Source organism: Sitophilus oryzae, unplaced genomic scaffold (assembly GCF_002938485.1).
Source record: "Sitophilus oryzae breed Bouriz unplaced genomic scaffold, Soryzae_2.0 scaffold_179_pilon_pilon, whole genome shotgun sequence".
NCBI lineage: Eukaryota > Metazoa > Arthropoda > Insecta > Coleoptera > Curculionidae > Sitophilus > Sitophilus oryzae.
The window spans coordinates 4,963,529-4,985,383 of record NW_022146501.1 but is presented as its reverse complement, the minus strand read 5'-3'; the positions used below and the strand labels follow the sequence as shown (position 1 = coordinate 4,985,383).

Sequence of the window (21,855 nt, the reverse complement as noted above, 5' to 3'; positions counted from 1 at the left end):
GTGGTCAAAGTGATGTGGAACTCTACTGCTAAGCAGTTGCAAGAAATTTATTACGAAAAATATAAAATAAAATTTAATCCGTTTTCTGATGTGGAATTTGTGACCGCCAGAGCTGCACGCGATGCTAAGCGCAAAATACTACAGAGAGATTCAGCAAAAAGAAAAGTGAGTGCTTCAGCCTTAACCAGTGACGAATACAAAAAAATTATTGAAATGTGGGATGAAAATACTCCAGATGGGTTGCAGCGTAAATTTTTTCACATAGTTTCACATGAGCTGGCATGGAGAGGAGGGGAAGGACATTCTGCTTGTATCCAATACTTCAAAGAAGAAACTGATAATTTCGGAAACCCAAAAGGTCGGATAGAATATAATCCAATTTTCTCTAAAACCACACAAGGTGGTTCTAAAAAACTGTCGGATAGTAAATGGTTGATTAGAAATTTCGAAAATCCACAAATGTGTCCGGTTCGCTTGTTTAGAAAGTTGATGGAAAAAAGGGGAAATCTTATTCAAACCGACAGACTATTCTTAACACCAAACCCATACTGGAATCAACCCAATTCGAAAGGATGGTACAAGAATAGCCCAGTTGGTAAGAACATTGTATCTTCATGGTTTAAATCAGCAGCTTCAGATATAGGAATTGACACTAAAAAAGTTAAAATAACCAATCATTCTGCAAGAGCAACAGCTGTTTCGAATTTGGCCAAGAAAGGAGTTGGTGAACAACAGCTCATTAAAATTACTGGACATAGTAATAGTCAGTCGATCAAACCTTACTTACAGTTGGACGCTGAACATCATCAACAGATGATTGAATCCATGAGGAGCATTTCATCAAGTACTAGCCAGTTCAATCATGATCAGAGCACAATGCAAAATAAAACAGAAAATACCCAGATTCAAACCACCAATTCAAGCCAGCCTACAAACATTTACAATAATTGTGTTTTTAATATTAATAAAACCTATAATTACTAAATGTGTTTCGTTATTATTTTGCTATATTAGTCGATATCATTAAAGATTTGGCATTGAAGATAATTCAACATGAAATAAATTCTAAAAAAATCATATAGATATATCCATCATATTTCGTTAAATAGAAAAATACCAGCTTTAGTTAAATAAAGGCGGCAGAACTATATTTTTTAGAACATGGCAATTTCGAAGAAATTCATATGTAGGTATATCTAACATATTTCCTTAAATAAAAAATATTACCAACCTTAGTTACATCAAATGCTAAAACTCAAATGGGTAATATTTCAATATATAGACATTGTAGTTCATTCACATTATGATTGTAGATCTTATGTTTACCTTTTCAACTGTCAAAAAATTTCCACTAAAGTTTCGTGGCGCCTCGAAAAAATTTCCGGAAATTTTTTCAGTTGCCATGGTAACTAGTCAACATTAAAGCATGTTATTGGTTGAAAAGTAGAGGTGTGAAATTTTCATCAAAATATTGACGTTAATTCAGAAATTATTTGGAAAAAATTGAAATAAAAATGAAACTTCTACACCCCGTATCTCCGAAACTAAGCATTTTAGGACATACTTTTATACGAACTTTTTTACTTATTTTTATCTGCAAATATGCTACTGAAATTTCCGGAATACACTTCGGACCACCCTGTATAAAAAAATAAAAAAGACAAAACTAATTGACCAATAAGTTGTGATGGAGAAATTGTATGTTGAGTTTAAAAATAAGCTAATTAAAAGCTATTATTCAAGTATATACCGGGTGTTGCATCGTCGGACGGGATATAGGAAATCCCATGTAAATTTTAATGGGGTCAATTATTGGCTTCCCTAATTATTTTAGAGAATAATTCTATTTAGGTTTATTGAAGAGCACTAAAACCCATACTCAAAAGAATAACTTTAGATATTTTTGATTAGTTCGTTTACGAGTTATCGCCGATTTCTTTTTAAATATTTCTCCTTTTTTATGGCCCTGTATTTACTTATGAGCACCAGTATGGCACCAGTCAAGGTAAAAAATAACTGTCAAATTAAGTTGTCATTTCAGAAATTTACCTATTTAGCGATTTATTATTATTGAAAACTCATTCCTACATCGGAAATCTTAAAGATGTATTTATAAATACAAATTAATATGAATTAAAGTAAAATAAAGTAATCAATTACAAGGTTAATTATAGTATTATTACAATATTCAATAATTTATTAATTTAGGTACTATTAAATTGTTAGAACTTTAGGATTTAAGAAGATGTTCAAATATTCCTCCATCGACTGCTAGACAATAACCCAGACGATCTTCTTACATTCGCTAGTTGGTAAACTGAAATTCTATTGCATTCGGCAGAAATAGCATTTTTAACTCGTCTAGATTTGGGTATTTTTATCCTTGTATATCCTGTTTTTTAAATGACCCCAGAGAAAGAAATCATTTGGCGAAATATCAGGAGACCTTGCTGGCTAATTTACTGTATGATTTAGGCCAATAACGTTTCCGTTAAAACTATTGTCTAAATATTCCCGAACAGCCAGGGTACTATGTACCGGGCAGCCATCCATTTGGTACCAAAAAACCCTGATTTTCCCTAGCGGCATCATGTAAAGCAGGTAAAATATGATTTTCGAGTAGTTCCAAATAATATTCTGCATTTCAATTTCTCGTAAGAAATAATGGCCCGATAATATTGAGTCCGAATATCCGTGCCCAAACATTTACTTTCTGTGGATATTGCGTCCTTGTTTCGACAAACCTGTGTTGGTTTTCTTTATTTCAATATCGATAATTTTGAACATTGTTTTCATTATTTAAGGTAAACGTGCATTCGTCAGTGAAACATATGTTCCCTACATAAAAATTCCCTATCCGTGTTTGCTCTTTCCATCATATCAAAACAAAACGCCTGCCGTCGTATTTCGTCCCCATCTCGTAGCTCTTGGTGCTTTTCATATTTGAAACATATATTTATAAGTATATATATTTCACAATTCGAAACGCTGTAGTGTGATCTATTTCTATTTTATCCTCAAGTTTCCTTGTGCTGATCTTTCCATCGTTCTCTTCCACGCACAATAAAACTTCCAAGTCGGTATCATTTCTTGCGTCTTCTCTTTGTTCCTGCCTTGCTTCACATCTGCAGTTATTTATTAGGGCACCTGTGGTCTCAAATCTCTGGATATTCCTTGCGATTGTAGATTTTCCGGGTATCGGTCTATTCGGATATAGAGCAGCAAACATGTCCGACACCTTTTGATAACTATTTCCTTGATAATACCATATAACCATCAATACTTTTTCTTCGGTAGTGTAATTCATGGCTAATATTTTCGATGTAGGTATGAGTTTTTAATAATAATAATAAAGCACTAAATAGATAAATTTCTGAAATTACAACTTCATTTAACAGTTATCTTTTACCTTGACTGGTGCTCATAAGTAAATACAGGGCCATAAGAAAGGAGAAAGGAGAAATATTTAAAAAGAAAACGGCGATAACTCGTAAACGGGCTAATCAAAAATATCTAAAGTTATTCTTTTGAATGTGGGTTTTAGTGCTCTTCAATAAACCTAAATGGAATTATTCTCTAAAATAATTAGGGAAGTCAATAATTGACCCCATTAAAATTTACATGGGATTTCCTATGTCCCGCTCGACGATGCAACACCCGGTATAGTCATAGTTAGATTGAAAGAGTTACAATGAAATTTTGAACCCTAATACTGTCATCACGCAAAGCACGCTTGGTCACAAAGCTTTTTAATCACACTGTATAATACATGATTAAAAGAAACACTATGATACTGTATGTATACCTTGACATATGGTTCACCTTAGAGCTATTCCCTTTTGCATACTGATTAACAACTTTATAAAAAAGCCGTACCTATATATTCCATCGTGGGCAGTGCCCACTTCCTTTGTAAGCCCAGTTAGTTCTATTAGTACGACTGTTTCGTACGATTTAATAATGAGCGTCTTCCTTAATTGGTAACTGACACGGCGCCAGTACTGCCTCTCTACATCGTAATCCGTATATTAATTTTCCTCCCAACAAGAACTGGAAGAAATTAAATACGTCTAGAACAAGTTCTGTCGGACGTTAGAGGCAAGCTGCAAGTACTGGCAAACGATAGAATTTTATTACTAGTTTGACGTGTAAAAAGTGCATGTATCTCTTGCAACATCTGTCTCTTATAATTATTATTGTTTTATTATCCTTCGTGCGGTCGCTGTTAAGAGAGTTAAAATTGAAAATGAGAGATCGAGAGTGAACTTAGATCGCCAGGAAATTAAATGCCATAAATGGAGATTTTCATGTAATAAATGTAATAAAAATATATGAAAAAAAATATAAGATTTTCATATAACGTAACTGTACGTATACACAGTGTCTCAGATAAGGTCCGCATCATATGGAACTTTTATTGACTTGGAGGTGAAAATTAACTTTGGCAATAGTTTTTGCTTTGATTTATATTAAAATGACACCAGAAAATGTTGTCTGTTGCCCTCCGGTGTCTATCAAATTTGACATTTAAAGTAATAAATAGCTAAAAAATTGGTTTCTTGACCGAATTTCTTTTACTTGAAGAAGTTGTTTCTTTTTTAATTTTACAAGAATATGCCAATTTTCAGCCATCTAGATGAAGACATTTTTTTTCATCATTTATAACCGAATAATTAGTAATATTTACCTAGTACTCATATCTTCCTCTTCTTATTGTTTCTCGATGAACACGCGTCTTTCAACGGCCAATCAAAAATCTAACATTTTTTATTCTTCAATCAAACAGAGAGCATCCTCACAGATCACAGACGTCTGGAATGGAAGCATGCCATACCCTCTGCGAGTCACTACACTTCGATTTTGTTGACTTCAATGCGGGATGATTCTCTTCTGAGGACTTCTAAATTAGGCTTTTATATCTAGGTAGTATATGATTAGAAAATACAAAGGAAATACAATATAGGAACCTACTATGGCGTATCCAGCAACTAACAGACAGGGACTGCGCCAGGCCAGGATAAATAGATCGTATATACTGCAAAATAAATTATTTTAATTGGAATTAATTGGAAATCAAACATCATCAGTAATATTAACTACTTCTAGCAAACGAGAAACATGCAGAGCGTGCTAAAGCAGACAGCAGCTACAACAATGTAGGTATTATATGCTTAGATATTTATGTTAAATTATATAACTATATAGGTTATTAATTGATTATATATCTGATTACAAGACCCTTTTCTATACAAATCACAGTCAAAAATGATGTGATTAACCATTCATTCCACACTTCTACCTTAACCTGGTTTATATTATATTAACATTTTGAGAAAAAAATGCATTCTTCAAAAAAAAAACTTTTATACTTTTCCAAGTTTTCATACCGTTTTAGAGAAAATTAAAAAAAAAACATTTTTTTAATTTTCAAAAAACAAAGAATTTTCTCATTAAAGATCTATTTTTGATATAGGAAGTACTTAATAAAATGAAAAGATTAAACAAAACAAACAAATACAGGGTGTTCCATTCACGATAATAGTGTAGAAAAATACATTTAGTTTTGACTCCCCCTGTATACCAATATAAAACAAGATTGCAAATTTTGGTAGACTGAATTTTGAAGAAAACATTATACAGTATTTCCTATTAAACATTTTTAAAATTCTTCGCTTTAGAATTCTGAGAGGGCTTATTTACCGTATAATTAGTTTAAAAACGGTTATATTTCAAAAACCAGTCGGTATAGTCAAAGGGTATAGTATATGACATTATGGTATTTTTGGAATGGAAATTTACTGGCTAAAAAATGTACAGTATTCCGTTTAAAACTATGTTTAAATCACCCTAAATTTTAACAAAAATATTTGCAAAATGTGCGTTACCATTACCCTCACATTACATAAAAAAATTGAAATACAAATCACAAACTAAAAACTTAATATCAACGTTAATATACAGTATGTCCGAGGATTGGCTTTACAAGAGGATTTTTTTTATTATTGACAATTTGTAAAAAATGCATTCTTCATAAAAAAATTTGCTTGTTCTAAAATGGTTCATACCGTTTATACTTTTCCAAATTTCCATACCGTTTTGGAGAAAATTAAAAAAACATGAAAATTTGGTTGAATTCATAAAAATCAAAACGCCTTTCTATGGTAATATAATTTCGCTTTCATTCTTTGATAGATTGTTAAAATAATAATCAATAAAATAATTTTCATTAACGTCATATTTATTGCTGTTACCAAATGTTAAAGAAGCACAAACTTTACTTAGTTCAATTGTTCAATGCTATGGAAAGGGTGATAATAGTTTTCGGAAAATGCGATACCTTCACAATAACAAAAAAATAGGACGTTAATCAAAATTAATAATTACTATCTATCAAAGAATTCTTCAGTTAATAAGACATCGAAATGATATTACTATAGAAACGCGTTTTAATTTTTAGGAATTCAAGAAATACAAACCCGAATTCAGAACAGCAAACAAGTTATTGGATGTCTTAATAGCTTCTGGTGGGACCGACCCTTCCCTGCACCAACTAAAAAGAGACTTGGACGAACATTGGTGGAGTCAGTTCTTTGCTATGGTTCAGAGCTGTGGACTCTGAATGCAGACGCGAAGCGCAAAATCCAAGTTGTTGAAATGGACTGACTACCTTAGAAGAAGCGCAGGTATATCTAGGATGAAAAAAAGACAAACATCGAGGTCAGGCGTATCATGAATGCATCGGAGGAAACAGTACTAGATCGAATCGAAAAATCCAGCTTAAAGTGGTTTGGACATGTTCTGCGTATGCCGGAGAACAGGTGGCCAAAAAAAGTTTTTCAATGGACTCCCCAGGGTAGAAGAAAGAGAGGAAGACCTAGAAAATCCTGGAACGGAAGCTCGTAACCTAGAAGCTGATGACGCTCTAAATCTAAATGTGTGGCGTAGGGTTACGGGAAGGCAGCAATAGTTGGAAATGAGTATTAAATAATTAGCCCCGCCCCCCCTCCACCGTTTATATACAGGGTGTTTCAAAACAAATGCGAAAAACTTCAGGGGCTGATTCCTTGTTCAAAATAAAGGGTAGTTTGCTTCATAAACGTTGGGTCAAAAGTCAACCATTAGGGAGATATCGCGGTACAAAGATGGCGGAAAAATTATGTTTTAATTTTTTATCTTGAAAACGAAAAGAGATAGACTACTTTTTTAAAATAAGTGGAAGGGGTTGAAATAAACTACCCTTATCATTCTTATTAACGAAATTTAAAGAAAAATCTTATCAAATACACGCAAAAAAAAATTTGGATAGTTTAGTTTGTTTAGACACTTTTTTATCTCTTGTGTTTTTTTGGTAAAACTCACCGATTTGAAATTAAAAAATTAAATGTAAAGCATTACAATCATGTCAGGACAAAAACATTTTTGGATAAAGAATCTAGTAGGCTGCTGTCAAACAGTTTTATTTCGTAATAATATCGTTACATTTTCTTCTGAACGATAACCTCTTAAAAATCACTTACCAAACAATTTTTAATTCTGTTTTTTAATTCATGAAAGTACAAAATAATAAAAAAAGTACATATTAAAAAATAAAAATGTGTTTGTCCTGACATGGGCTAATGCTTTACATTTTATTTTTTAATTTCCAATCGGTGAGTTTTATCAAAAAAATACAAGAGGTAAAAAAGTTTCTAAACAAACTAAACTATCCAAATTAAAGCATTTGCATGTGTTTCATAAGATTTTTCTTTAAATTTCGTTAACAAGAATGATAGGGGTAGTTTATTTCAACCCCTTCCACTCATTTTAAAAAAGTGAAAAAATTACCAGAAAGTGTGTTTTCATAACAGTAATGCTTCCAGAAAATTTTATTAGTCTATCTCTTTTCGTTTTCGAGATAAAAAATAAAAACATTATTTTTCCGCCATCTTTGTACCGCAATATCTCCCTAATGGTTGACTTTTGACCCAACGTTTATGAAGCAAACTACCCTTTATTTTGAACAAGGAATCACCCCCTGAAGTTTTTCGCATTTGTTTCGAAACACCCTATATATGTATAACCATATTTTCATGTTTTTTAAATTTTCTCTAAAATGGTATGAAAATTTGGAAAAGGATAAACGAGATTTAATTTTTTAATTTTTTTAAAGTTTCAATTTTTTTAAAACAAGCAAAAATCTTTATAAAGAAAGCATTTATCTCAAAACGTCAATAATAGAAAAGTGTTTACCTCTTGTAAAGACAATCTGGGGACATACTGTATATTAAGTTTTTAATTTGTGATTTGTATTTCAGTTTTTTACGTAATGTGAGGGGTGAATTTACGTAATGGTAACACACATTTTGAAAATATTTTTGTCAACATAGAGGGTGATTCAAACACATTTTTACACGGAATACTGTATATTTTTTAGCCGGTAAATTTCTATTCCAAAAATGCCATAATGTCGTATACTATACTGATATACTGTAGAGCTTTTTCTGTCACCCTGTATAAAATAATATATATTTTTTCAGAAATATTTTTTTTGTTTCTATTAAATAAGCGGTTTTTAACAGAACTCAATACAATTCGGATCGATCCAGCTAGCTTCATACCGCTAACTGCCTTATCATGACCCGCACCAGCGGCTTTCCAATATACAAATCCCAGTACTTATAGGGTATTAAGACAAAGCGAGGCATGCACCCTGTTCCGGGGAGCCCCGTCCCGAGGGTCCCTAGTCCAGGTGATTTCCCACAAGACCGCGCACATGTTTGCACATATGCCGCGCCGAGGAGGGAACACTGGCGCAAAGCTGCGCCTTGTGGCCCCATTGTTCGCAATAATTGGGACCTTTTAATTTATTTATGAAGCTAGAGAGAGGTGACCACGACTAGAACGAACGCTTACGGGTCCCAGGGCCGTTTGGGGTCGTTCGAGCCCTCGCAAAGTGACTGAGTTTCTGATATTTAATAATTAAAATGTCGTGATTGATATGCCTCAGCAACTTTGATAGAGATTTTTTAGTCTATATTTAGAATAAAATGTCATTTCAGTGGCAAAAAACAGTGTAAAAATCTTAAATGTCAAAAAAATCTACTTCAGTTACAATTTACCTGGTATAGTACTCTATGCAGCTAAAGTAGTTGTAGCTGATTATCGAAGTATTGCTCGGTATGTATCTTTTAATATGGGAATTTAAAGAAAATTGTGAAAATATTTTTTATTCAATTTCTGTGTTATTTAATTGGAACATTTAAAGGTCTTTTAAGGTCGTCTTAAATCATTTATTATATTATTTATATTTATAATATAAATTGAAAAATGAATAAGAGTGTAAATATTATTTAATACCGATGACGTAGACAAACAAAGAAAAATAACTATTAACATTTTACTTGAAATCACATATATTTTTCATCTGCTCTGTGGTACGTAGTACTTTTAAATAATAAATCCAAAATGATCTTTAAGATCGAAAAAATAACATACTTATTTTATACAATCTGCTTTAAATGTATTGTGACATAAGAAACGACATAGGAATAAAGCTTAACAATTTTTACACACTGAGCGCATGTTTAGCTTCATGTTAGCTCCACTTCTGCAAATGTATCGTATGTTAGCATCATCAGCAGATGATTCTAACATAGCTACCTATCTAATAGAGAATGAAGGGTTTTGGTGTATTGTAGTTATAACTCACCATGGATAAAAGCCAGTATCTGAGATGGTTTTACAGAGATTAGTCCTTCATCCCTGATATCAGTCGTACCAAAGTTTATGGTACGAATGGTTGTCATCTTGGCGCACTCAGTGATATAGTGTTCTAGTGTTTGCCCATTTTCCCGACAGAATCTGCACCCTCCGTTGCTTTTTAGCTTCAATCTATTAAGGTGTTTATTGTGGAGGCATTGTCCTGTGAAAAACTGAGCGACAATCCGAAGATTGTTCTTACTTAAATCAAGGAAAATCTTTGATTTTTCTCGGTCGTAAGTCCTGAGAAATTTCTTCGAGTATCTTCAGCCGTTGGAGGATTCCTATTGCAGGATGGAATCTTTCAGGTTCTTGAATTCCGCTTTAAGCTGGTTTCCACTTTGGGAAGCAGAACGGTTCTGGTCCAGTTAGTAGAGTATTCGCTACTTTCCTAGCTAGATCTTTTGCTTTTTCATTATCTTTTACTCTTTGATGGGCTGGCAATGGAATGAGGACTATATTTTCTTTTGCTATTATTTTCTTTTGGTCTATTTTTATTTTACTAAAGAATAGAAATATCTACATTTATTTAATAAATATTAAATTTCTCTAATCTCATTTTTTATAACTATAATTTCTATAAAAATTTGATAATTCCAATTAGACCAAATAAGGTTAATAATAAATTGCATACAAGCTTATATAAATTAGGGTTATTAGTTACATTAGCATGTTTAGTATTTCTACCAACCTTATTTAGTATTGCTAAATGAATATGTAACTTGATCCATATGATTTTGTTCAGAGCTCGTGATTTATTAGTTGATCTACTAAAGAATTTGAATACCTGCCCACTGATTAATCGTAAATCTGAAAATAAATCAAAGGAAATGCTAAATTGTAGGTATTATTGTGTAGCGAGATGTAAGTTAAAGGTAATATATTTTTACAACTAATTTTAGAAGTAAAATAATGTATAGTGTACAACCTGAAAATACATAATTATCTTTATTAGTTTTATTTTATTTATTTCAATGTCTATCAGTTTTAGTTTTAGTTTGATAAATATGAGAAATCACCTAATAAGACACTGTAAATTAGAAATCAAAGATTTGGTAAAGATTATCTTCGGCATTTCTATCTTCACTTTCATTCATATCTTCATCAATACTCTTTGGGATTTTCTAGATTTTGAGTTTAATATTTAAAATACATCAAATTATTCGGAATTGGCATTTCAATGTTATTTGTAAAAATCTACCTTCAAATTACAAAAACTTTATAATACGGCCCAGAAAAAGGTTCAATTAAAATACCAGCAAAAATGTGATTTTGTCATTGCCAAATTCAATTACCAAATAGAGTAATTTTGTATAAAATAATTTTGATTTTTGACAAACCAAGCTACTGAAAAAGTTACGATGGTTAAATGGCATTTTGCTGGAAATAACTATGTTAGAAATTTTTCTGTGTTAGGTATGTTCGCCGCTCAGTCTCCGGAGAGACATAACTGAATAATCAACAGTTCAAAGAATAATCCAAAGATTTGAAACAAAGGCGAATGACATTGCTAAAGACAATTGATCAAATGTAAGTTTGAAGAAAAAAATAATAAATAGGAGGAAAACAATGATTTGAATGTTCTTCTTCGTATTGAAGAAAATAAAAATATTACTTCCCGTCTGCTGGGGGAGGCAGTAGGAAAAAAAACACATCACTATTCTTCGGATAGTTACGAAGAAACTGGGCGGGCTTTAGAAGAAGTCCTCCATGAAGATCAGGAGATCTGGATTCCAGTGGATGGTGGTCTTGCATATTCCCTTATAATTATAGAATATTTGCAGGATGCGATCAAAGGAAACGTAATTGAGCTATATCAAACCGCATTAATTGGCCTGCCATGTCTCTGATCTTTCGTTGGCTGTGAATAACGGAATATTTGAACATTTTATTAATTTGTAGAGTTGTCTAACAAAGTTCCTTGAGTTACAAATATTTCGATTATTCCTTGAATTATTGTGGACGTACCGGGTGGCCAACTAAGAATGGACGCCGGCTGTATCTCAGAAACTACTTATTGTATAACTTTGGGAAAAAATTCTAATAAGTAAACCGACCAAGGGAAATCGCTGGAAATTATTTTCAAGTTCGAAAAATGCCCGCTAAGGGGCGTTTCTCTAATAGCCAATCAGAAAACAGGGTTTTTCTCAAAAATATGCAGCTGAACAGGTATTCTAAATATTACTATTGTAATCATCGAGAAATTTGTAATTTTTTTGATGAGTGTTTTGCTCTATCTCATAAAATAAAGTGGTGGGGGAAGGTTAAACTTGCTTTTATTAAAATAAGGATAACTCTGGTTTAGGTTAGGCGATTTAAACAAACTAGGGCTAGTTTAAAAGAGCTTTTCTTCCATAATGATCTCCAGTATAAATTTTGTTTCCACAATTTTTTTCGTGGTAGCTAGAGGGCGCTGTTTGACATCATAACAGATATTGCGCTTTCTTATAAAAAAATTAAATAGGAGGCTATATTTCTCTTTGTACAGTTAAATAGAGCACAACAATTCCAAAATATCAGAGCAACCGCAACTTTATCTTCTTTGAAATTCTCTGATATTTTTGAATCTCTGAAATTGCAACAAATGCATTAATCATTAATTGATATCATACATTCTTTCTTAATTCATCATCATGAATGCAGTTGGTGTGGTTGAGGCAGTGGTGCCGCTTATTTTGCTATGAATGTGTGGAGCTTCTTGGATACCACTTACTCTAGTAGATAGAGACGTTGGAGCGGCATATTTCCATGGCCAGCTAGGTCATCGAATTCAATATGCCTGGGTTTTAATTTATGGGGTCGAATCAAGAACGAACATGGATAAATAACAATTAAATCGTATTAAAATGAAATTAAATATATGTTTTGATATTTTGATGTAACAAAATTACCTCTTTTTGTTTCCTTTTTGTTACTATGATTTTTAGACCATATAATCCTAAGCGGCAGCCTAACATGATTTGTTCTCTTTCTCTGATTTGTTCTCTCATCTCCAGTTAGAGAGAAGATCACCTGCATATTTTTGAGAAAAAAACCCTGTTTTGTGATTGGCTGTTAGAGAAACGCCCCTTAGCGGACATTTTTCGAACTTGAAAATAATTTCCAGCGATTTCTCTTGGTCGATTTACTTATTAGAATTTTTTTCCCAAAGTTATACGATAAGTAGTTTCTGAGATACAGCCGGTGTCTCTATTCACCCGGTACTTATGCGGTATGAGCGAGGCCATGAGAGTGATTGAGTATTGAGTAATGAATAGTAAATAAACCATACCCCGCGACTACTATTCTCAGCACAACTAATTCTTTCGGAGATGATCACTCCAATTTATTATAAATATATTTTGCTGGTATTTTAATTGTAGCTTTCTCTGGGTCGTATTATAAAATTTTAGTATTTTGAAGGTAGAATTTTGCAAATAACATTTAAATGCCTATTCCAAATAAAACAAAATTCTAGACGAAAGTACAAATTTAACGCCTCTTAAAACAACTTTTGCATAAAATCATCAGGGCAGATAATATTTCCAAAAATTTATGTAGGATTTCCTAGGCCCAAAAAAGTATTTAAGCTGGTGCGGCATCTTGTACACTTCGCACTAAAAGCGGATCTAAAAACAACAATGTTCGACTGCAAAGTCTGCTAGTAAACATTTTTAAGCTTAATGTATCACAACACAGTTCATTTAGACCAAAAACTCGCATAATACAAAACTAAAGTATCAACAAATGACAATGTCAGGAAATAAACAATTAAATGGGGGCCAATTTGACATTTTGAGAGAGCTAGAGAGCATTCAGGGTGCACCCACACCATCCCTGAAAAAGCGGAACGGCGTATCGGCGTAACTACCTTGAATTGATTTCTAGCAATTCCACTGGCTGAAATTTTTGACAGGTGAATTTTTCAGCCAATAGAATTACTGGAACTCTATTCAAGGTCGTTACGCCGATACGCCGATCCGCTTTTTCTAGGATAGTGTGACCAGGGCCAGTCAACTGAGATATACGACCTTGAACGATCTGTTTTTGGGGTAGTAATTTCCTGGGGCGCTAGATGGCGTATTTTTATTTTAATTTTTCTAGTTGCCTAACAATTGCGTACAAAATTGTTTTTATGGTTGCCTAAATAGGCCTATTAATTATGTTCTGTCATTGTTCTGTATGTCAAATCAGTTTTCCGTTTCCAGCTTCCTCCTTCCTATTCAGTTGTGTTTTGCAATTGAACGGAGATGTGCGTTTCGCTGTTTTCTGGTTGTTTGGCTGTGTTTTTTTGCAATCTTCATTTTACAATCGTGATTTTGTATTTTTGAATTTTTTTGAACTTTGTTTTGTGTTTGATTTTTAAGATCTTTATTAAAGGTAAGGTTTAAGTTAAAGGTCTTTGATTTATCTAACAATTTTATTTAATAATCCGAGAAAGTGAGGTGAGGTAACCTAACCAAGTCCAAATATTTGTGAATTTTATTTTTTAACAATGTAATATTTACAACGTCATATATTTTTACAAAAAAAAATTGATCAACTCCATATTTTTGTATATAAACTCCACAATGTGATATTACACAATTGTTCAAGTACATATGTAAAAAATACACGTAAATAAAACATTGTTTCTAATGGACGTCACTTTCTCTTGTATTCCAACGATATTTGTTATGTGTTCTTAAATCTGGTACTAAAATAAATATTATACTTTTTAATCTGTTGTTTTATTTGTTTGTAAAATGTTTCGTGGTATAATTTTCTGTAAATTAAAATAAATTATTTATTGTAGGTTTTTATGCACATAAAATGATATAAGCAAACCATTTAACACTTTACAATAGTTTAACCTGGTTTAACCTTTATATATAAATCCTTGTTTTTTACCATTTGACTTGTTTGCCAATGTTGGGACCAATCAGATGACTACACATTATTTTGTAGAAATCTGATTGGCTCTAACTGGCAAACAAGTCAATACGTCTTGCTTAAAAATAAATTGCATCTATTTAAATTTGCCGCCACCTTTGTTACTTTCCTGGGTGGCTGGATGGCGCAACTTCAATATACAGATTACAGATTTCTTTTCAAATTTGAAACCGTTTTGAAACTAAAAAATGCATGGGAGTTAGCGTTCTTCTTTAATGTGTTCTGTGAGTGTGACTGCACCCAGAGCTACCACCTGAATCGTTAGCGGGAAATATAAATTCCAGTTAGTCAGCCCGGCGCCGAATACGTCCATGGTTGGCAAAAATGAATTTAAAAATCGCGCCCTCGATGACGTAACTGGAAGTTTAATTGGTATCGCTTATATGTTGTACGGGTAATGTATAGATACTACAAACCATTTAAAAAACTAAGTTGTTTATATTCCAATTCCATTTACTACAAAATTACGTCTTTCATTAAGTTTCATTAACTGAATTCAAACAATAATTTTAACAAACAATCCAGCTCGTATTGTGAATGGAAATTTCGTAAATCATATTTTTTTATATTCCTATTAATTATTCCAGTTTTCGAAAAAATGCCGGAATCTCTACACAGTCGCCTTGCCTCGCAATTGTATTTGTAATATTAAATAATTAGTCTCGTTTAAATATCCCACTAAGGTCAGGAAGATAACAGTGCTAATTTTAACACCATAGTGTTAAGTGAATACGAGGGGTTTTCACCGATAAACCCTAGATTTCGAATTCGACGAAAAAACAACAATATTTGCGTCTTCTCGCAGATAATTTAACAGGTCTTAAGTCTTTCAAGAGCTAATCACTAGACAAGAACTTAAAAACAATCGTTTTTCCAGAAGAAAAACAAACAGAATCCATTTAGTCTCGCTCTGTATCTAACCTACTCCACATTTCGTGTGAACTATTGTGGCGTGCGGACCCTGTATATGTGGTACGATCGTTTTGGAGCTTGTGCAACATTGTTATATAAAAGATAAACTTCTAAGAATAAACAAAGAAGATTAGGTGGAGGCAGATAGATAGATGTTCGGGCTTTTTACGCAGTTGGACGTGCTAGTGACCAAATGTGCCGCGAATATCTAGTGCTAAAATCATGGATATAGGGAAATTATTTATTGCGGTGCTCTATTGGTGTGCTACTGTAAGGTGAGCGTCTTCAATTTTTATCTTTACTTCATTGAAACACTTAGAAATAATTGATAGATAAAAATGGAAAAATCTTTGAGTAAAAAGGACCCTTCACGCAACGATATCTTAGAGATTTGAACTGTACAGTCCTTCGATTCAGTCCAAATCTCAACGTGTCGTGGCAGTTTCGATAAAGATCTCATGGAAGAGATGAGATCTGCGATCTTTCAACGTGCTGAATATTTTTAACTGCCCAGACTACATATTTTCGGGAACTAGTCTGAAAAGAACGCTATCGATTTGGTCTTATGATTAGTTCAGTGTACCCTCTGTAGGGCCCTTTTAAAACGTATTAGTCGAAAGTGCCCATTTCTCTACTTTGGCGCTCAATTTTTTGCATTTGGTGCACTCCTGAAAAGGGAATGTTTTTTTGGTTTATATTTTTTTGATCCGGGTCTATTATTTGTGTCGTATAAAAATTTAGTAGTATATAGTAAATAAATTTTTAGTTTCTTTTTTGCAATGTCCGGATTTCGTCCGGATTTCAGAGTTCACTTGTCCGGAATTTCCAAAATCAATTATTACATGTATTTGTATTAGAATATGTATTAATTAAATCTTTGAGTTGGATGATCTTGATCAATTATTACAGTTTTACCAATAAATTATTACATGTATTTGTATTAGAATACTTAAAATGTAGACTTGAGAGTTAAAGATTTTATTTCTTATAATCCATGAATTCTATACCAAGTGACTTCATATATTTACTCCTTGTTTTATTGTCGATATCTTATAAAGAATCCTGTAAAAGAAATTCTGGTATGAAAATTCAAAACATATATCTGTTATTCAGTAAATCTTAACTTACCTTAGTAAGTGTTAACAATTACTAATAAAAATTCACATTCACTGATTTGTTAACAACGTCAGTAAAAGTTAAGAATAATTAGTTTTGAAACAAATTTTATTAGCGAATTCTAGCATTCACTGAAACTTTCTAGTAAAATTCCTACTAGTAAAATGCCGTGAAACATTCAGTTTTAAAACCAAGACATTCAAAGCAATCAAATTCGAATTAAAATTAAAATAAATCAGAAAAAAAAGGTTGGAAACCAAAGCAATTAAAACTAATGACGTGGGTTAATTACCGCGACCTTACAGATCTATTGTGTGTTCCCCCTTCTTGAGTTATAACGAGTTATAACTCATCATACAGTCTCAGGGCTTTGACAAAAGCCAGTATCTGAGACGGCTCCATGGACGGCAGTTCTCCATCTCCGACATCAGCCGTACCAAAGTTTATGGCATGAACGGTTATGTTTTATGTCTCGGTGCACTCAGTGATGAGGAGTTCTGGTGTTTTCCCATTTTCCCCACAGAATCTGCATTCCCCGTTGTTTCCCAGCTTCATTTCGTTGACGGGACAGTGTCCTGTTAAAAATCCCGCGACAATCTGAGGATTGTTCTTACTTAAATCAAGGAAAATCTCTTTGATTTTTGTAAATTCTGAGAAACTTTTTTGGCGTTGGAGGATTTCCATTCCAGTTTACTGATGGAATCTTCAAGGTTCTTGAGTTCTGCTTCAAGTTGGTTTCCGTTTGGAAAGCAACTTAGCACGGTTCTTGTCCAGTAAGGGGAGTGTTCGCTCCTTTTCTAGCTAGATCGTTTGCTTTTTCATTGCCTTCTATCCCTTGGTGAGCGGGCACCTAGAGTAGGAGGACTTTATTTTCTTTGTCCAATTTGTTTAGCTTCTCTAGACATTCCTTAACCAACTTTGATTTGATGGTTACTGAGTTGATCGCTTTTAGAGCTGCTTGACTATCGGATAAGATGGCTGTTTCCTCTTTTCGATAGTTCCTATCTAAGATACATTGTACGCATCTTCCGAAAACGTAGATTTCGGCCTGAAGCATGCTGGGGTAGGTGCCCATTGATTCGGGATATTTAGTTTTTGGTCCTAATATTCCTATCCCTGTCTCCTATCCCTGTCCCTGCTTGGTTCTTTTTTACATGCTGAACAAACGTTTCTTTCTTCCAATCCTTTTTATTGCTCATCACAGTGAGGTGTTTCTCAAAGTTGAAGTTTTGGAACTCAAGTATAAAGGCAAATATTTTGATTTTGGTGTTTCTGTTTCAATATCGTTTTAATGTAATTTTAATATGAGTGGATCTGCTTAAATACAGAGGTGATTCAACATCTTAATGGTTTTATTTGTTCCAACCTCCACCAACTCTTTCTCTGTTGTACAATAGAATGACTTCTTACACTGACACTAAAGATTGTCAGTGTAAGAAGTCATTCTATTGTACAACAGAGAAAGAGTTGGTGGAGGTTGGAACAAATAAAACCATTAAGATGTCGAATCACCTCTGTATTTAAGCAGATCCACTGATATTAAAATTGTGTTAGTGTCACTATAGCGACTGCTAAAAGTTACAAGTAAATGTCGACAAATTTCTTTAAAATACGACATTCACTGGCCCAGTGCATAATTGCTAGCACTTTCTAGTTATTGTTACTAATATTTTCTGGATTTCCGACTGTAACTGTAATATCTGTTGAATGAGCTAAAATAAATTTAGTTAAATTTTTTGGTATAATTGGAATGATGTGGTTTGTTTTGAATTTCGTATACAAAAAATATAAATTTTTCTATGATAATTGCTCTTTTAGTGTATATCATGATGATGACTATGAAAATTGTAAGGTCAACATTGTATTTCATAGCAATATTTTTACTATGATAAGGATTTTCTACAATTTCCGCATCGCATATCATTCTTGAATAAATTCTAGTGATAGTTTTTAATATCTTTTAGTAAATAATAGAAATTTAAATAATCCTAAGATACCCCTGCTACCACAAATATAAGATAAATTTAAATGAATAAACACAATATACAGGTTGAGTCTTAAATAAGTGGATATATTTTCTGGGCTGGTAGATCTCAATAAAAGAAACATATTTTCTCTTAACAGTTTTTCAAATAAGTCCAAAATAACAGAGATATTTTACTTTGAAAATTTCCAAAAAAATGATTTTTCGCTTAAACTTTTCTGGGTTTTGTTTCTTGCAAATTTAATCTACTAACTATGTTGCAATATTATGACGATATTATGTTTTATAACTAAAAATTTAACAAAAAAACTATTTTTTTCTTAAAAATTCCAAATTTTCAAATTTCTTTTTGCGAAAAAAACCCATAGGTATGTTTCTGGGGTCGAAATATACTAGCCCTAAAAATATTTGCACTTATTTAAGACTCACCCTGTATAATTTCGAATCACATAAATTTCAAAAAAAATACGAAAGTTTTTGTATACACAAATGTTAACATTAAACAATATGTGTTTACATTAAACAAAATATTAGCAAATCTTGACCTGATATACCGGGTGCGTCTCAAAAGTGGTTTACCCTATAACTTTTTTATTTTTCTAGATAAAAAATCGCGATTTGGTATGTTTTCGGTCACTTCCTGTTTCACCGGAAATGACTACAACTTTTGATTTTTAAATGGTACCCTCGGTATTTTGTTATTTTATCCGATAAAAAATTACACACTGAATAGAATGACATATCATATGTCAACTTTTGACATTTTCGAATATGGTTTATTTGAAATTGACATGCGGTTCATAACGACAATTTGACTCGAAATACTAAGTGTGTGGTATCAAATTATTCGTAAAAAAATGCTTTTTTCAAAATATGCTAACGAACCACTCTCGTTCCATTTGAAAAAATTGAGATATGATTAAAAATACGATTTGGGCATCTTTTAACCGACCAGGACAAGACCTTTAAAACATTAGACTATCAAATCTATTTTTTCAAGGCTCCTTGATTAAAAATTAGTGTTTTAGCACAGCCATGGCACTCTAGATTGAAATATAAAATACAATTTTGTTTTAAGAAAAAATGTCAAAAGTTGACATATAGGTAATATGTCATTCTATTCAGAAAGTCATTTTCTATCCAATAATGTAAAAAAATACCGAGGGTGTCATTTAAAAATCAAAAGTTGTTGTCATTTCTGGTCGTGAAACAGGAAGTGATCGAAAAGAATTGAATACGTCAATCAATCCTAATTTGTGTCGTATACTAACATACCAAATCTCGTTTTTTTATCTGAAAAAATAAAAAAGTTATAGGGGTGAGCCGCTTTTGAGACGCACCCTGTATTTTGACTTTCTTTAAAAACAATAAATTGTTAATTCTCAATAAGTGATTGTAATCCTAAATATATATTTTCCAAAAAAATAGCTAAATATTGATGCATGAAACTCAAATTTAATGTAATATATTTAAAGTTAACTAAGTATTAAAGACCACTGCTTTAATAATTTTTCAAACCCACTCCAAGACATTGATAACTGTTTCCACCTTCAGCGAAAAGTCAAATCTTTTATCTCAAAATATTTGACCTCCCATGATTAAAATAAAACCCAACTACAAATTCAATTAACTAAAATACACCATATAAAAACACAGATTTTTATATTTGGTTTATCAGCAAACTGTGTTAAAATATTATCAATTTAATAATTACTCTTGGGACATGATTGACACATTAAATATAACAAGGTCATCACTATTTTAACATTTTTATCTTTTGTTATAGGACTTCTTCATCCTCAAAGAGGGAGCTCCAACATCTCAACAGAATGAGCGAAGATCTACAGGACGTACCTTTCGGAGGATATCATGTGGTATCACTCAATGTGGCGTATAATAACATCACTTATCTAAGCTCCTACATTTTTTTCTTAAACAAATATAAGAATCTCAACTTGATCGAGCTGGGGCACAACAAAATGTCAGAAATTCACGTAGATGCTTTCAGAGAAATGAGATCGCTGGAATGCGTAGATCTTTCTTCAAATAATTTGACAGAATTGGAAGCAAATACTTTTAGACATAATACTAGACTTCACAAGTTAGATGTGACGTCGAATCAGTTATCTTTTGATCCAGAAAAACCTTTTTTAAGGAGTTACTCCTTGGAGGTTCTGGTTATGTCACAAAACCACATTACTCACATCTTTGACATAACTTTTGCGAGAATACAAAATTTGAGGCAGTTACTTCTAGATGACAATCCCATCTACTACATGTCGAGGAATTGTTTTGCTTATTCCACGCGACTACAGTACATAAGTTTGGCGAGATCAGGAGTGCATACTATTGGAGAGGATATGTTTAGGACACCTCCTAGACTGGTAGATTTATCAGGGACACCTTTGGCTCAGAAGTTTAATCCTCCATTGACAAGGGTGAGGAGTACGCAGCTCATAAAGCTTATTAATATCGAAAAGTTTGATGGGATGATGGAAAGTGATTCATGATAGAGCAAGTGTATTGTTTTAAGTTTTAAGTGCGTGAACGCTTGGATGAGACATAAGTTAACGTATGTTGTGAGTGTAGCTTTAAAAAAATCCTTTTAGTAGCATTCTCTGTATTATAAATGAGATACGGTCAAAAATTGAGATGATATAAACATACAGGGTGTCCCAGGGCTGAGCGTGCATTAGAAGTTTCAAGAGAAGTACAATATCTAGATCGGAGATTTTTTGCACATCATTGTTTCACAATGAGATCTATCTATATTTTCAATATGGCGGCATTTCCGGAAATACTGGAAGCTGGACATTAACGAATTGGAAAACCTTTTTACTAGTGAAATAAAAAACGTGGGTTTCTATTTGAAAAAAAAATATTTATTATAATTTTTTAATCGCTACAAATGACATCTACCGCCATTATTATATGACATATGAACACTTTAATTTTTGAAATAGATAGCCACATGTTTTCTCTTTATGTCACAGTGGCTGTGGTAATCACTAAGTTAGACTTTTGGGCTATACACATTTTTTTGACAGGTAGTTTTTTTCCTCCAAAAATTTGAAATATTTTTTTTTCTTAAAAACGGTTAATGTTAGGTATAGAGTGTGTAACATCAACATTCATAGAACTTTACAGATAATTTAAGTATGTAATAAAAAATGGGGGCACCCATTTAAAATAAG

The 21,855-nt window shown here is 32.6% G+C and overlaps 2 protein-coding genes across 2 annotated transcripts in view; one reads left to right on the top strand and one right to left on the bottom strand.

Annotated features, from left to right (window-relative positions):
• The window catches only part of LOC115882709 (putative serine protease K12H4.7), a gene marked incomplete in the record, with an annotated part of 747,005 nt that overhangs the window by 84,778 nt on the left and 640,372 nt on the right, over positions 1–21,855 (bottom strand).
• LOC115882715 (leucine-rich repeat-containing protein 15-like) lies at positions 15,602–21,551 on the top strand. Its single transcript, XM_030900939.1, has 2 exons — positions 15,602–15,836; positions 20,448–21,551. Exons 1-2 carry the CDS (start codon positions 15,784–15,786, stop codon positions 21,169–21,171), a joined length of 777 nt encoding a protein of 258 aa, XP_030756799.1. The 5' UTR covers positions 15,602–15,783; the 3' UTR covers positions 21,172–21,551.

Bases quoted from the DNA above. Each gene is read 5' to 3' on its own strand.
- LOC115882715 (XM_030900939.1), top strand. From the start codon at position 15,784: ATGGATATAGGGAAATTATTTATTGCGGTGCTCTATTGGTGTGCTACT. The intron at 15,837-20,447 runs GTGAGCGTCTTC...CTTTTGTTATAG, and splicing joins TATTGGTGTGCTACTGTAAG to GACTTCTTCATCCTCAAAGA.